This window comes from Clarias gariepinus, chromosome 15, assembly GCF_024256425.1.
Source record: "Clarias gariepinus isolate MV-2021 ecotype Netherlands chromosome 15, CGAR_prim_01v2, whole genome shotgun sequence".
NCBI lineage: Eukaryota > Metazoa > Chordata > Actinopteri > Siluriformes > Clariidae > Clarias > Clarias gariepinus.
The window spans coordinates 2,130,640-2,147,070 of record NC_071114.1 but is presented as its reverse complement, the minus strand read 5'-3'; the positions used below and the strand labels follow the sequence as shown (position 1 = coordinate 2,147,070).

General features: G+C 37.7%; 1 protein-coding gene across 1 annotated transcript; it reads right to left on the bottom strand.

Annotated features, from left to right (window-relative positions):
• Positions 1 to 1,713: 1,713 nt before the first annotated feature.
• Positions 1,714 to 15,057, bottom strand: LOC128543185 (mucin-5B-like). Its single transcript, XM_053513545.1, has 28 exons — positions 14,976 to 15,057; positions 14,692 to 14,736; positions 12,318 to 12,579; positions 12,085 to 12,199; positions 11,564 to 11,654; positions 11,011 to 11,117; positions 10,592 to 10,808; positions 10,303 to 10,431; positions 10,058 to 10,175; positions 9,368 to 9,506; positions 7,838 to 7,948; positions 7,505 to 7,574; positions 7,248 to 7,385; positions 6,894 to 7,058; positions 6,331 to 6,425; positions 6,109 to 6,235; positions 5,749 to 6,004; positions 5,596 to 5,648; positions 4,883 to 4,983; positions 4,646 to 4,797; positions 4,363 to 4,501; positions 3,573 to 3,683; positions 3,199 to 3,378; positions 2,879 to 3,118; positions 2,640 to 2,796; positions 2,418 to 2,546; positions 1,933 to 2,080; positions 1,714 to 1,816 (listed from the first exon to the last, which is right to left on the bottom strand). The coding sequence occupies exons 1-28, from the start codon at positions 15,055 to 15,057 to the stop codon at positions 1,714 to 1,716; spliced, it is 3,780 nt and encodes a 1,259-aa protein (XP_053369520.1).
• Between the last annotated feature and the right edge of the window lie 1,374 nt (positions 15,058 to 16,431).

Here is a 16,431-nt window from a genome sequence, read left to right as displayed (position 1 = left end):
ATTTTGGTTTAACTCTGATAATGGCACACCTGGATAACGCACAGCCTGACACTTAACATCAACTGGTTTTTCACAGATCTTATATCGTCCTGATTTTATTATGTTTTTGATTGTTTCATTGTCCCCTCCATTTGGTCCATATTCAGGATAGTCAACACTTATCCATGGTGTCCAGGAACAGACTTCACACTGTGGTTTTGTTTGAGTGGTTGATATCGTTTTCGGTACTGTTGATGGCGTTGTCTGTGTTGAGCAGTGGCTATCACAGCAGTAAACTCGTATTTGGTAGTTCAAGCATAATGGAAATGTACCAGATTGTTCTTCATTTTTGCATATCAAGCCTACATTAACATTACATTCCACCTTCTGTTCTATTTCATTAACGCTTATGTTTGGGTACTTTTCAGCACGGCATTCAATTTGGGATGGTTGATTACAGATCTTGTAACCAGCGGCTCTAATATTCTTGTATGTTTCAGAGTCACCTCCACTGTGTCCAGGGGTTGGGAACGTTACGTCAAACCATTCTGACCATTCACATGTTTGCTGGCATGTAATTGTTGTTGGTCCAGTTGTAGTTGTTGGTTTTGAAGTCACTAAAGTACTTGGATGCAGAGTTGACACTAAAATACAAATATATTTATTACATTCAAACTGTACATTTAGAATGTACATCACAGATATTGTTATTGCATTTTTTTGTTTGTTTTCTGTTTGTTTTCAGTGCTGTTTCTTGTCCACGTTCCATAAATATTGGCCATTCCGTATTCTGATTTTACTGTGTAGTATATCAGACATTATTTAGATATTTTTTCCTTGTTTGATATAAATTGATTTGTTTTCAATTCATTAGTCAAATCATTTGACTTTTTGGATCATATTAATTAATAAAGAACAATCACATTAGCGTCACTATGATACTTTTTGATGCTATATGAAGACTAACAAAATCAGTTTAAACCATAAGTGCTTTTTTTTTTTTAAAGGAAATTTTAAATGTAAAAGTTAAGATAATTATTAATTATGTAAATTTGTTTGCGCTACCCAGCACAACACCATTTATGAAATTATGTCATGTCACACAAATTCACAGATTGTCACATGACTCCAACAGGATGTTAATTAGATGTAACTTACAGTATGGGTTTAAATTTAAGGATAAAGCTGAATGAAAAACTTTATAGAACGTTGGTGGTGCATCGTTCACCATGGGATCTTATGGGTTGGAAAAATATTTAAATAGAATCTAACCTATTAATTAATTTTGATTTTACAGTCTTGTACATTATGTGTAAAATAGATGCATTTTGAAAAGTAAAAAAAAAGTAAAAAGAAATCTCTTTCCAATTACATATGTCAATATTTGTCGAATTAGGTAATTAAGTGTAATTTGTAATGTAATTTGCTAGAAAAGTATAGGTTGTACTAAACCACAAGACAAATGTCTGTATATAAAATACTGAATTAGCTATTTTACAAGTTGAACCAGCACTAGTTACCTGTGGTTGAGGAGAAGTTGAAGACTGTTGTTGTTGGTGGTAGTGTTGTATAGCAGTGATATAAATCCCTTTCAATTTTTCCATTTTTTCCACACTTAGCAGTGATGCAGTTGCCGTATCCATCAGTAGTGTTATAGATAGTGTCTCCGTAATGATAGATTTTTCCATTATAGATGCATGTACACGCTGGAGAGAAGAAGTAAAGTTATTCATTTTACACAACCATTAGTTTCAAGTGCTGGAATATGCTACGTGGTAAGAATTCATTCTTACCATTATCATCTGTTTTACAGTTGATTTCTGATGAAGTACAATAGCTGCAAAAACAAACATAATTTTATTTAAAAGCAAATTATAAGGGAAAATGTATTTTTACATTAATGATGTTACCATTTCTGTTATATATATATATATATATATATATGATGCTTACCATTTCTGACAGTTTTGTGTGCTCGGGACCTCATCTCCATTGTTGTAATGTTTTGATTTGGAATAGCAGCCACAGCTTTCCTTCTTCACACATTTCATTGTGTCCTCATCAAAGTATGGCTGATCATCAGGACATTTTGGGTAACAGCCTAAAGAAGGACATAAACTCAATTACAACATTACTGGCCTGTAGGTACACACTGAATATAATGATTCATATATTATTTATGTATCAACATATTTAATTTAAGTGCAGAATTACTATTTAAGTAAACAAAATATATTTAAATAATAATAATGATAATAATAATAATAATAATAATTAATGGTAAACAATAATAAAAATATGATTGTTAAAACCCATTGAATAGGCTTGTTAGTTTAAAACCGACATAATAAAATGTAATGTATATGGCGCAAAAAAAAAATGGCATGTGTGAGGGCATGTGTTATTTTACTCCTGAAATCCAAAAATGATTTGTATACCTTCCAGTGGTGGTATCTGGCTGGAACACGTTCCTTTGGGGTTCCTGCAAGTCCTCATACAGGGTGCACCACAGGGTTTGTAGTGCCACTCGCACTCACCAGGAGGGTTGTAATAATCACAGAACAGTGCTGCATGAGCAGGAATTAAAGGACAAAACTTAGCAACTCAATTCTGTAATTGTCACTCAATTTAACTTGCCCCTGAAATCAAGAGCAACTCACGGCAGATTTTCGGTGTCCTCCAAGCGACACACACTCCCCCCTCATTACAGGCTTGAGCGTAAGCAGCTACAGCAGTACAGAAACACTCGCAATCTCCTCCGCTATCACAAGCACAGGCATCTCTTACGCATGCAGAGTAATACGGTGTGGGGTCAACCTTTACAGGGAAAAAGACAAACAGTTAGCATTAGCTGTACTTTTTAAATATTCAAGTGTCCAGTCTAGGCAATAAAACTTACATGTGTGTGACAGCTCTCAAAGATGTCGTTCATGATGATGCTGCACTGTTTCTGGGCCCAGGCTTGCCGATAGGGGTTAAAAGTACATGGATTTTTGATCTGACTAGCATCAGGGCAGCTGGAGGACTCCTTCCAGCTGTTTCCAAAATCCAGTGCATTGGTTACCACACCCTGGTTTCTCAAGGTAAAGTCATTGTTCGTGTTGCCATCATAATTTCCGCAGAGACCACACACCTCACCCTGTCATGGGAGATCAACATAGTTGACTTCATTCTTCATTGGGTATTATTGTTTATTAATCTGTTTGAATGTAAACCTACCTTGAAGTTAGGACTAAGCTTGATGAATAGACTTGTCTTCTGGTCCCACACCAGAAGAAGCCCATTATTAGCCTCAATGACCATGTAAATGCCCATAACGCTGATCTGGTAGGGAATTTCATCTCCTGCACCTCTTTGAATAACTTCATAGCCTCCATCTGTTAGTAAGAGCTCGTTACTCTGAAAAAGGCAATAGGTTGATATTATAATAACCTGTGTGCTGATTAGTTGTACGCTCTATATAGGGAAGAAATAATGCCTGGTTTATTTCTGTTGTACTGTAATTCTTGCTAATACACATTATTATCATTAAACATGAATAAAGATAGACTAACAAAATACAGTGTCAAAGAGAGCTAAAGTGGAACTCTCACCCCCAGGAAGACTTTGACGGCTTTGGAGCAGGTGGTGCCGGTTGTTCCGCAGGGAATATTTTCGGTGATGACTCTGAAATTGCCGCTGGAATTGCTGTGGCCACAGTGATCCTTAAGCAAACACAGAAATATTCAAATGTCATCATTTATCCACCAAGCCCTCAGGCACACTTAATTCATCAATCAATCTGCATCTGGGGACATTTACATTTCCACTTCAACTTTTAGTTTTTTTTTTATTCACATCAGTATTGTCTTTTGTGTTGCTTGCTTAAGATAGATGGCAGTGTAAACAAACGATCACATATTTGACCAAATATTAACAGGTAATCTATCAGCAGGGTAATGCAGTCAGACTTCCTCTGGAATCTTGCTCTAACACTGAGCATGCCGCTTTAGAAGGCACTGTGCTGGTTAATATAAAACAGGCCGCAGGAGTAAGCTGATTCAACAGGTTATAGCTTTCAGTTCTGTTACTCTGTGCGTTTACAGCATTGTACTGTACATGGGGTCGTTTTATTTTCAGTCAACAAGCACAGTCCCTTAGCTTATTGTCGACATAAAAAAGAAAGAAAATTAAACTGATTTACATGACATAAGCCTTTTGTTATATCATATTTATGGAAGGAGCCTCTAGTGTCAGCACTTTTCTTTTCAACCAGCGGAGAGAGAAATATTCTGACTGGTTTATGTGTCAGGCCAGATTGTGTAATGCTTTTGTATAGCAGCAGACTCTGTTTTTCTTGTCTTCTTTTGACTTCTTCTGATTGTATCGGGGAGACGTACTTACTCTGACCAGGGTGTATTCGCAGTCTCCATCAAATGTGTATCTTCTTCCATCGAATGTGACATAATGTCCATCACCATACACTGTACAGGTTCCATGGCACAAATCGACACCGCACTGCCATTTCCTGTCCTTGCATGTGCTGTGTTCAGAGAAGACAAGAAGTATAGAGGTTTTTTTTTTCTACTTTGCCACACATGTTCCATTTTTTACATTCATGTGAAGGGACTGTCGTTAATAAAAACACAAAAGACAGATAATCAGATCAGCTCCTTTTTTTTTTTACCAGGTGTTGCAGTCGACTTTGATGGATTCTCCAGGCTGGTAAATTTTACTGTTATGAACGCAAGGACAAAGAGCCTCTTGGATGCAGCCCCCTTTTCCATCAGACACGAGCCCCGCAGGACACACACAGCCTGAGACACACTCTGTGCTGATCTGTTGTAGAAAATATTTCTCTTAATTATAATCATCATCATTATTATTCTATTCTATTATACATATATGATATTTATAAACTTACACAGGCCATGTCCACTGTGTTACAGCTCTTCTGGCACTCTGAGCCTGTAGATCCTGGAGCAGCATTAGAGCAGTTGAAGAACACCATTGGTGAGGAACAAGCTGAAAGGAAAAAATAATGCAATGAAATGAAATTAATTAAAATAATCAATCAATAACATCATTAGCAATGCTACTGCCCTGCCTTTTACCATTTCACTAAAAATGTGCTGTTGTTGTTGTTGTTGTTGTTGTTTTGCACCAAGATCTCACATATCGGGCAGCAGTTGTGCCTGGAGTTGTGCAGTTGCATGGCGGTGTATTGGCGGTAATAAACTACAAATAAGTGTAGGAATTGTATCATGAGTATTACAGGGAAATAGGGGCCTCCGGGTGGCGCACTGGTAAATTGCTCGATATATCATCCAGATATTGGAGTACCGAAGGAAACCCACCAGACACGGGGAGAACACGCAAACCCCATGCATAAAAAGCACATTGCACACACTCTGTGTTATTTTGAGGTGATACATTTTTCACCACCACACTAGAATTAGCGTTCCCCCACCTGTCAGCACGCACTTTAACCCCTGGTCATGCCCTAAACTGCATGGTAATTGGGGATGTTTTTTTTATTTATTTGAATGACAGAATCCTTCAAACACCCTGTTGGTAAATCAGTTGGCATTGTTTATTGTAAATCAAGGCCTGAGGATATTAAATACCAGCACTTACATGGCTGATCTGTGGCAGATCCGATGCAGCTAAGTTTGCCGTTCTTACAGGTGCTGAAAAATAATATTTTAAATAATGTTTATGACTTTCTGGGAGTCTGAGACTCTGACTCGATAAACATAAAGACTGGTTCACTGTGTGAGTGAGACGTACCACATGGCACCGTCCTTGCTGATGACTTCTGCAGGAGGAATCACAGACCCTTTGTAGTAGCAGGAACATTTCTCCAGCGGAACACATTTTCCGTTATCGTTAAGATACGTTCCTTCTTCACAAACGCAACCATCTACCGGGTCAAAGGTCACCGAGCAGGTGAAATCTGGGTCACTTTGACAGCGACATGACTGCATGCTGCTCTGGAGGTTGTAGGTGTACACCATGGTGCTCGGGCAGCTGGAGGCATATTTCACTGTGGACAGATGTTCACGAAACGGGATGTTCACATGATTATGATGTGGCATTATACATTATCGCGTTGAAGAAGAATAAAATTGATTGGTCGTTTGTACTCACTGCACACGTCACTCCTCCAGCCCGGGAGGAGGATTCCCTTTGCGGCGCAGGCGTGCACGTAAGACGAGAGAGCGGCACACATGCAGTTCTCGCTGTTCTCGCAGTTGCAGGTGTCGTACATGCAGTTCTTTAGTGACACACAGGTAATTATTTAAATATTACAATGTTGTGCTGAAATTGGAACTGTTGTGCTCGAATACTTAATCAACCTCTGCAGTGTACCTTTTGGTAAATATCCGGGCTGATCTCCGAGTGACACGCGGCAAAAACACCACTGGGGTCAGACAGCAGGGAGCACCATTTCTGAGCGTATTTTTCTGAAATTAAAAGGAGAAACAAAGTGGATGAAATGCATTTATTCTGGCTTTTAATGAACAGTCAGGAAAAGCATTAACAAGCTACACAGGGACAGACTCTGAGATGTGTGATGAGTATTTGGAAAGTGTAAATAAAAAGAAGAGGTAACAGAAAGTTTGTTTATGTAATTGAATTGGATACACCAATGATATTTGCCTTCTATTGGGTTGAATACATTTTAACAAGCTGTGTTTAATTTCATGGAGGAAGTGTTCGGTGTGTTTGATCACCCAATACTAAAGTATGCAGAAAACACACACACTCTCTCTCTCTCTCTCTCTTTAATATACACCAGCAGTAAACACTCTTCTGATTACACATATGTTAAAAAAACAGTCCTTCTCCACTTCATGTATCCAGATTTCAATAATAAAAAATGAGATTATTATTTTTTTAATTATTGGTTATAAGTCAAAACAAAAAAGTACCATTTTCCACACTGAGACTGCACGGGTTCTCAAAAGTATTCTTCACTTCAGGACAGTTAGCTCTCGTCCTCCAGCTGTTGGCAAAACCAACACCGGTTCCTTCACGTGATCCGCTCATGGTGGTGAAATCATCGCTTTGGATGTCATTAAAGTTTCCACACAGACCTGACCATGATAGACCAGAGAATCAAGTAGTGTCTATATACAGCACATTTCCACTTGTACATTAAAGCTAATGCATTTAATTACGTAAACCAAATTCACAATGATATCATTTACAGTGTGTATTATGTGTAAATAAGAACCAGTATACAATAACACTATCATACATCAGTAAGTAAGTGTTCAACACACCAAGTAAGTTTTGCTTGTGAGTCACATTCACAGTTATGTAAACCTGCATGATGGGTACGAGCTGGATCTCCAGCTGAAGCCCGAAAGAGGTCTGGACGACGATGTAAAACGTGGTGGGCCGGAAAATATTCACACCAGCTGCAGTTGAATGAGGAGTAAAAAGGTTAGTTGATTAAACACAGCATTTACACGATAACGTGCAATAGCTGTCGACAGGAGGTGTTGAATAATTATACAGTTTGTACATATTTACTCACCTGTAGAGAGAGGAAGCTGAGAATAGATTCGGTTGAGAAAGACCTTCCCGTCAGGCTGGATGTTAAACACCTAAAGGCAAATGTACACACCATGTGTTGTTATAAGATTGGATGTCCTGCATCTGGGACTCAAAATACACCATGCTTCTGCATCCCCCTACGTACATCACACACACTATGTAGTTGAATATCTACAGGATTTTGGACATATTCAGGAGCTGGACACATATTACTATTCTTACGCATTTGCCTTCCAATGTGGTCATGCTGCTCACACTAGAAATGGAATTCATTATTAATTAATGGTGATTAAAATACATTAACGGTACTCACAGTGCTTCCGGCAGACAAAGCCAGGGTCACGGCCTTCAGACATGTCTCGGTGGTCGTCAAACCGCAGCGCACCAAGTCTCCCACAACCACAAACTCAGCACCTTTGGTTTGCTGAGTAAGAAATAATGATATTTATTTATTTATTTATTCATTTAAAAAAAAAGGTCTTAATAACAGCAATAAGGAGAAGAAGAAGAAGAAGAAGAAGAACAAGAAGAATAGTCTAAAGGGCCGAACAGTGGCACTCTTTATAGTGATACAGTACTTAGAGAAAAATAGAATGTTGTGAATGGTTTCACAAAAATGATAAATAAATCAAGATCAAGCATTAGAGATAAATTCAGACAAATTTCAGGTCAATACCTGACATTCAAATAAGAAGACAGTTTTGAATTCCAGCCAAGTCAAAGTGCTCACTGGGTTTTCATCAAGAAAAGAGACGTGAGTTAAATTTGAATGCTTCTGTGCAGATACTGAACATGTTCATAAGAAAGCAGAAGGTAGTGAGCTGGGTTTCAGCACATCACCAGGATGTGCAAAGTGTACAAATATGGTGAAAGATGGTGAAGGTGTGAGTGTGTTCACAGCAAACGTTTACAGACAGACTCTGGTGTAAATAGTCTTTTAAGGATATTTGTAAAAGAATTTGAATGACAGTAAATAAAAATCAAACATGGAAATGACAAGTGAAGAAAATCTGGATAAGAAAGATGGTGTAGGTATTAGAGTGCAAGCCAAACCAGAGCTCACGGTACTGGAAGCTTCCAAAGTGTTCAACACTAACTCTAATAAAGACTTGAATCTGCTGCAAGAGTAAAACAGGAAAGTGTACAGGAAACAGGTCCAGTGCTGAAAAACTCAAGTTCAGGGAGAACTTTAAAACAGACTTTAAAATGTTGTGCAAGATAAATAAAGCTGAAAATAAATGTGCAAGAAGATAAGTGGAAAAAGACATTAAAGAAATCTTTAAATATCAAAGACATTAGAGATGAAAAGGAGGAAGGACTGGTTAGAAAAAGACAAAAATGGTCTCTGGAGTGAGGTGGTTATTTAAGGTGTGTCATGTAGTACAGGGTTGTGAGAATGAATGGGGACATGCTGGGACGTCCAAGGAAAATAATCAAATTTGAAATTATTACCGTCACAAGTAGTGAGAACTGAATAATGCAGTTAGTGAATCAAGATAAAAGTGAGTTAAAAGAAAATACAGCACTGGAGTAACGTATGTAGTCATGGCTTTGAAAATGGAACATGAAGAAGTTTTCAATGATTAAGATTGAAGGGATTGATGGGATATACAGTCGGAATATCATGGAGTCTGTTGGGGCCCTAGGCAAAACCTTGCAGGGGCCTTCGTCAACCAGCATTCATCATAATATAAATTTTTTTTTTTTTAAAGGAATGTTTTTTTTAACCAGTCGGGGGCTCCTACTGGCCTGAGGCCCCAAGCAGTTGTCTGCCAGGCCTGTTCACCTCCTTGGGGGTTAGGAGTAAAAACTCAAATACGAAACATCACACTGTTGCACTGACCTCAGCCAGAATGTATGAACAGTCCCCGTGGAAGTTGTATGGTTTCCCATCAAAGGTGGTGATGTGAGATCCGCCCTCTACGGAGCATGTACCGGGGCAGTCCTTCTCTGTGCAGCTCCACTTGTTAGAGGTGCATGTGCTAAACACAGAGACAATATCAGGTAAATGATCAAAATGCACAAAAAACATATGCAAAACGATAACCATCATGAACACAGTAATGCTGTCTAACTCAAGGTTATAGTTTCAAGTTTCAAGTTGTATTCTCATATACAGATAACAATATATATATATATTATTGCAAAGGTATCTGTATTTGCAAGTAAGCTTTAAGATAATTAAGTATTTACATGTAACAGTGCAAGGTGCAATGAAGTATTTTAAATATGGATTATAGATTTTAGAAAGATGAAACTGTAAGAATTATTTTCATATCCTCTAATCAAGGTTTAACAGTGTCAAGATCCTGATGGAAATTGAAGCCTAAATATTTTAATTCACACATATTTGTGCTATTTGCCCTCTTCTGCATACTGAGCTCACGGATGCTCATGATCATGGGGCTAGTGTCGCCAACTGCCAGGTAACCAGGAGAATATGACCAACTGTTCCCACTGGAAATCATCTTTTGGACTTTTGCTTATGTTAAAGGCCTGCATGAAAAGGTTTGTTGCAGTAAGTCATCCTCACCATACTTTACAGTTGCTGGTGAAGCTCTGACCGGACTGATAGATTTTGCCGTTGTGAATGCAGGTGCACTGGTCTTGTGCAATGCATCCTTGGCCTGTCAGATCATCCAAAACCAAACCTGCAAACACACACATTTGTTTTTATATATATGTATATATATTGCTTTTGAGTTGAAATGACATGAATTTGATCTTTCACCATATATAACCCTCATTTACATACAGTATGCTGAGACAGTTTAATACCTGGGGGACAGAAACAGCCATCGATGCAGTGTTCCTCACACACTTGTCCTCGGTCAGGATTCGAGCAGGTGTTAATGCATGGGTTCCCACACTCCTGGTGCACCATGTTGGGGAAAGGGCATGTCTTGGCTGTAAAAAAAAAAAACCTAATCAGATAAACATGTATGCACATAAAAATACTATGATCGTTTATTACCATTAACTTTAATATCATGTCCCTTTTCTGTTCTATAAGGATACACCGTTAGTGACGGCATTGCACAAAGTGTGATTGTTGAGTTTGACTTACCGCAGAACTGCTCCGTCCTCCACTGGCCCGGCTTGCCCCCAGCGTGCACACACTGCCGTGAATACTCAGAGATGGTGCTGCACAGGCAGAAGTTGCTGGAGTTGCCGCTGCACTGGCACATGTCCGACTCGCAGGCTTTGATGAAGGAGTCGAGGGAGACGAGGTTTTTGCAGTCGCTAAAAGGTGGACCGGAGAGCATCTGCTCACATGCTGAGGTCTGAGGAGGAAAGAAAACATATGTCAATTATCACAATTAGACAGATAATAAAGTAATAATTAGAAAAAAAAGAAAAATCCAGGAAAACAAAACTAGAAATAGAAAAAATTAAATAGTGTTATAGTGTTAAAAAGTGTCTAGTGACTATTTAATTTAAATTGGGCATTCTTATTCTTACTGTTATTATTACTGCAGGTCTTACCAGTTTCACACAGGTCTCATCTGATGGAGGAGCTGATTCACTGCAGCTTTCAGTCGGAGCGTCCATCTTTGCAAACTGGGCGAAGTCTGATGGGGAAATCTCAGCCCCTTTGGTTAATTGAGAAAAACCACAACGCTTTTAGTTTATTGTACTTCATATACGCCATAAAACACACACACTGAAAATACCATCCGAAAATGCATTAATAAATAATCCATTATGTTGTACCCCTGTCATGTTTTTACGTCTGCATCATTTTAGCCATAATTTAACATTATATCCTGCTCATCATCGCATTAACTGGTTTAATGTGGACATTTTTTTATTACAGTACACAAAATAACTGTACATTGTAATATTTTATCATTAATGATCAGTAGAATAGAACATATAAGTCACTCTTGGGAGCATTGATTATGTTTATATAACATTATTTTAACACATTATATAATTTTACACAAATGACAAATAATGTACATATTTTATAAGTGTATCTATGTCTTATCAGCTGACACATAATAAAGAAAAATAATAATCAAACCATAAAACCAACCGTTTTTGATGAACTCGTTGTAGAGCTGAACTCCATTAAAGTCACCGCAAAGTCCACAAGTCTGATTTTTGTACTTGTTGTCCAATTCCACCTGTAGACAAGCGTGAACCAAGCAGAAATTATACACAGAGTTAACAAATCGAGATAAAGTGCATTGTGGTACTGCAGCATATAATTACTCTAAGTCTCGGACTTTACATCAGCTGGAATTACTTACAAAACAAATATGGTAAGTAATTCGGATTTATGAATCCATCGTATTTAAACAATAGAAATCAAGAATCAAGAATAGAAATCAAGAGATGAGATCTTATATACAGTACATATCTTAGGACTTATTTGTATTTGTATTTTGATTGTAATCGCGTGATGCTGTGATGAATAACAATGTCTGCTATGTTAACTGTTTTTGTTTATACTACACCACAGTGTATGATGTATACAGTATTTAAGGCAGGTATTATAAATATATGGGGATGCATTATGGATTGTGAGTAGCTGGATATTTTCTATACACTCACCATGAAAGCATCGTTTCTGTTCCACATGGCGACGAGGCCCAGCTTGGCGATGACTTTGATGTAACTGGGGTTGACCTCAATCAGGACACCAGAATGGCTGAAGGGCAGAGTGACCCTGTGGGGAAACAAATCATTACATCGATAGGTTTTATAGCAATACACCTACACCTACAATAACATAAACCCCTTTATGAACACCCAGACTGTTTCCTTAAGGGTTAAAGGTCACTCACTCCTGTCCGTCCACACTGACGGAGCCTTCGGAAAGTTCCACCACTGTGCCGTCCAGCTTCATAGTGATCTTGGTGATCAGGGGCTCGCCGCTGACGACTTGCCGCCTCAGCTGGATGTTGAAGTCCTCATAGTTGCTTGAACACTGCGAGGTCAGGATGTAGTTACACGTAGAGTGGAGCTGGAAAAAGTCTCCATCATAGGTTTTGAAGTTGAAGTTGCCCCAGGTGCTGCAGACTCGTTCGTTATGAGCCGGACTCAGTCCTGTAGAGGGACAAGAGACTTAAATGATCAGAAAATCAGACAATTTATACACCTAATACATCTAATACCTATTAGTTATTACTGGTTATGTAGACGCTACCTTAAAAATAAATGCATTATTTAATTAGATTATAGAAGAACAACAGAAATCTGATCAATAATAAACAAGCAAGACATGACAAAGAGAAAAATCACACTTACTCTCATTTACGTTTGTAAGGTTAAAGGTTAGCTCTAATGTAAGATCTTGGATGATTAAGTAATTAAGTTCCTTTATATCAGATAAACGAAATGAAACAACAAATATGACATCAGATTTATTGCACCAGGTTTTATGATTCAAAAAGAGAGTATGTATAATTCTGCACATAAAACGATAGGTATACGTATATATACACACAGTGAAACCTCAGATAGCGAGTAACGTGGTTTGCAAGTGTTCCGCAAGACAAGCAAAGATTTTTAATAAATTTCGACTTGAAACACGAGTCTTGGTTTATGAGTACCGAGAATTGCCTTTAGTGAGAGAGAGAGAGCAGCAGACAAGCGCTGTGTGTGTGTGTGTGTTTGTGAAACAGCACGGTGTCAAATTACGCGTGTCCACACACATAACAACAGGCCCAAACACACACACACACACACAGACAGCGCCATTTTTTTAAAAACTTTTTTTATTCGAAGGTTAAAAATTTAATTTTCTGCCGCAGCCTGTAGTTATGTGAGAGGAAGAGAGCTGCAAGCAGGCGCTGTGTGTGTGTTTGTGAACCGGCACAGTGTCAAATTACGCACGCAAACACATAACGACAGACCCAAACACACACACACACAGCGCTACTTTAAAGGTAAAGTGCAGGTTGATTTGTTTTATTTTTACTTTATATTTTGTATTAATTATTTTTATGTATTTAGCTTTTTTTTGTCGTGGAACAAATAATTTGAGTTTCTATTATTTCTTATGGGACAATTAAATTTGGTTTATGAGTGTTTTGAAATATGAGCCCACTTCCGGAACGAATTATGCTCGTAATCCAAGGTTCCACTATATATATGTGTGTGTGTGTGTGTGTGTGTATATATATATATATATATATATATATATATATATATGTGTGTGTGTGTGTGTGTGTATATATATATATATATATTCATGTACTTTTTATATATTCTATAGTGGATCATAGTTACTACTTTTGTTTCATAGTGAAAAAAGTTACATCTCAGCAAGTAAGAATATCTTTAACATAGTCACATTTATTTAACATTTCTTGCTAAAAGGTTACAACAAGGAAAATTAATTTAGTTACACTGTTATTGTTCTGTGAAATGAAATGGCACTTACATGAGACTATATTTAGGATTTTCTTTTACAGTGTCATTGTATTTTTGGTATTATGACATGCATTCTGTTCCTATTAAAGCCTATATTGTACAGATTTATTTTAAATAATTTTGTCACATTTGGCCAAGTCAAACAGCCCTTGGTCCTTTATAGTCTGTGCTTTGTGCTTCATTTGACTTGTTCTCTACCTTTTACCTTATATGGGCAACATTTCCTGTTCTCCAGAACCCATTGCTATATTATGCACAGGGAGAACACGCACAGACCCAAGGCGGTTATCAGACCATGAACTCTGGAGATGCAAGGCCACAGTGCTAACCACTACACCTCCATACCACCCTATTATTTAAAGATGCCTGTATTTATTATCCTGATTTTGACATTCCTTAATCATGCACCATTGCCCCAGGACAGGAAATGTAGTGTATCATTAAAACCTGTTAGAAGAGCATTAGAAACCATTTGGGATGCTCTTTGAAATCAAGGGTTTTCTTGCTAGACTTAAAGTTTTGGGAGAACATTACTAAACCTTAATATTTATATTAACTAGACTCATGATTATATGTAGTATATATACAGTAATCATAATAATCCAACTGATCTAACTGAATTTGGTTAAAGCCTTTATTTTCACTTTCTAAATAAAACAAGTACCTTCCAAATAAACAATACCTTTAAGGTCTACCCTCTAGGCTTTACCTGTTTCAACAATTCATAGCTTTATAAACAATATCCATACTAGCATCTACCATGGCTGTTGATGTGCGACTCACCAGAGATGGTCTTGGTCAGGGGTGCAATGTTGACTGGTCCATCGGCTGTTGATGAGAAGGAGAGTCAGTGTATTAGTCAAGCATTGATGTATACTAATATTTTTGTATTCATATTTAAGTTATTATTATATTTTGCATCAGATTTTGCATCTTGTGCGAATCCATCATAAAGAAGAGTATATTCATCGTAATGATAACTACTTGATTGCAGTGATCGATTGAACCTAATTCCAATGCTCATTGTGTGTGTGTGTTCAATTTAAATAAACTGAAATGTCTTGTACCTGATTGAGTGGAGCTTATTCCAATAAGGAGTATGATCCAGCCGAGAGTCCAACAGTTCGGATTGTCTTTGTACTTCCCCATGGCTGGTCTGTGGATACCCCGAAGGCCCACAGATGTATATGAGAGAGCTTTTCCTTTCTATAGGCTTTTATACCACCTGCTATTGTGTGACTGCCAAGGAGGGGCCAAGGCCTGGCCCTTTATCAACATTGTACTGGCCAGCCAGCTCCTCACTTAATCACAGTTTAAGTGGCATGCGGCCATTTGATTAGTGGTCACATTCTACTCCAGTACATATGTTTTACTTAAAAATAAGAAGAGGAAAAGCTTTATCTGGAAAAGTATCCTTTTAAAGCATGAATACTTATTTAGACAAGGTAAAAAGGATTAATAGTCAGTAGTTTGACATGCTTTTTGATAAATCTGTGCTTCTGACATTATAATCATTTTTCATTACTTATGTTATGTTCTTATTTTCCAAATATTAAAATATTCACATTCTTATATCTGTAGGTTTCCATGACAATTTTGCTGTATTTGACTAATTAATCTTGACTCATATGCCACGCACTCATGCCTCTGCAGGCGTCGGCCAGTGTACCAAAGATTAAATATCAATCATGCTCCTTCACCTCCCAATCATGCTTTTGTCTTTCTTATCAATCTTATCTATATCAAGCAACAATTACACAAATGGAAAGTGAACAAAATGCGACACTGCTCTGTCACATGCAAAGTATGTTTCTTATCAGTACACTGTCACTGGTGTAATATACCACCTTTCAATTAGGCGACTCCACCAACAAGTTCAGCAACAAAAGAGTCATCTGGTACAGGGGAACTCATGAAATGCACTTGGTGTGGTTATACGTTTTTTGTTTGTTTGTTTGATTGTTTGAATGTTTTATTTTAAAAACCACATTGACTTACAGAATGATTTGATTAGACTGCATTACTCCAGTGTGTTTCAACCAGCACTCAGTCCAGGTTTATGGCCCATAAGATTTGAAGGTCACAACCTTTTTAAGCAGACACTAGAACTCCAATGTCCACGAAAAATATTACAAAAATATTGAAATGGGTGATGATGGAAAGCTAACGTGTATTAGTTGATGCCGGATCACCACAAGCCATGACAAAAAGCTTCAATCCATCATAGTAGAAGTTCTGCAAGTATCTTCAATTCTCCTAAATGGATGAACACCATTCTTACAAAAGGTCTTTCCTAATTATTTCCTGGTTTGTTTTGATTATGGTGGTGTTGTCTAACACACCTTTCCAAAATCTCCCACTGGTGCCCAATAGTTTTAGGTTCTGGTGAGACCACAACATGTATCTTGTATCACTTCCATTGTCGTCAAATCATTTAGTTCAATTCACGTTTCTTTGGATAGCACTTTTAACAATTGTCATTGTCGCAAAGCAGCTTTACACAATCATAAGAATTATGGACTC

Excerpts from the sequence above, each read along its gene's own strand:
- LOC128543185 (XM_053513545.1), bottom strand. The coding sequence starts at position 15,057 with ATGGGGAAGTACAAAGACAATCCGAACTGTTGGACTCTCGGCTGGATC. Across the intron at positions 9,507-10,057 it reads ACCAGCAACTGTAAAGTATG|CACATGCACCTCTAACAAGT; the intron begins GTGAGGATGACT and ends CTCTGTGTTTAG. Across the intron at positions 2,797-2,878 it reads TTGAGAGCTGTCACACACAT|GTTGACCCCACACCGTATTA; the intron begins GTAAGTTTTATT and ends TTCCCTGTAAAG.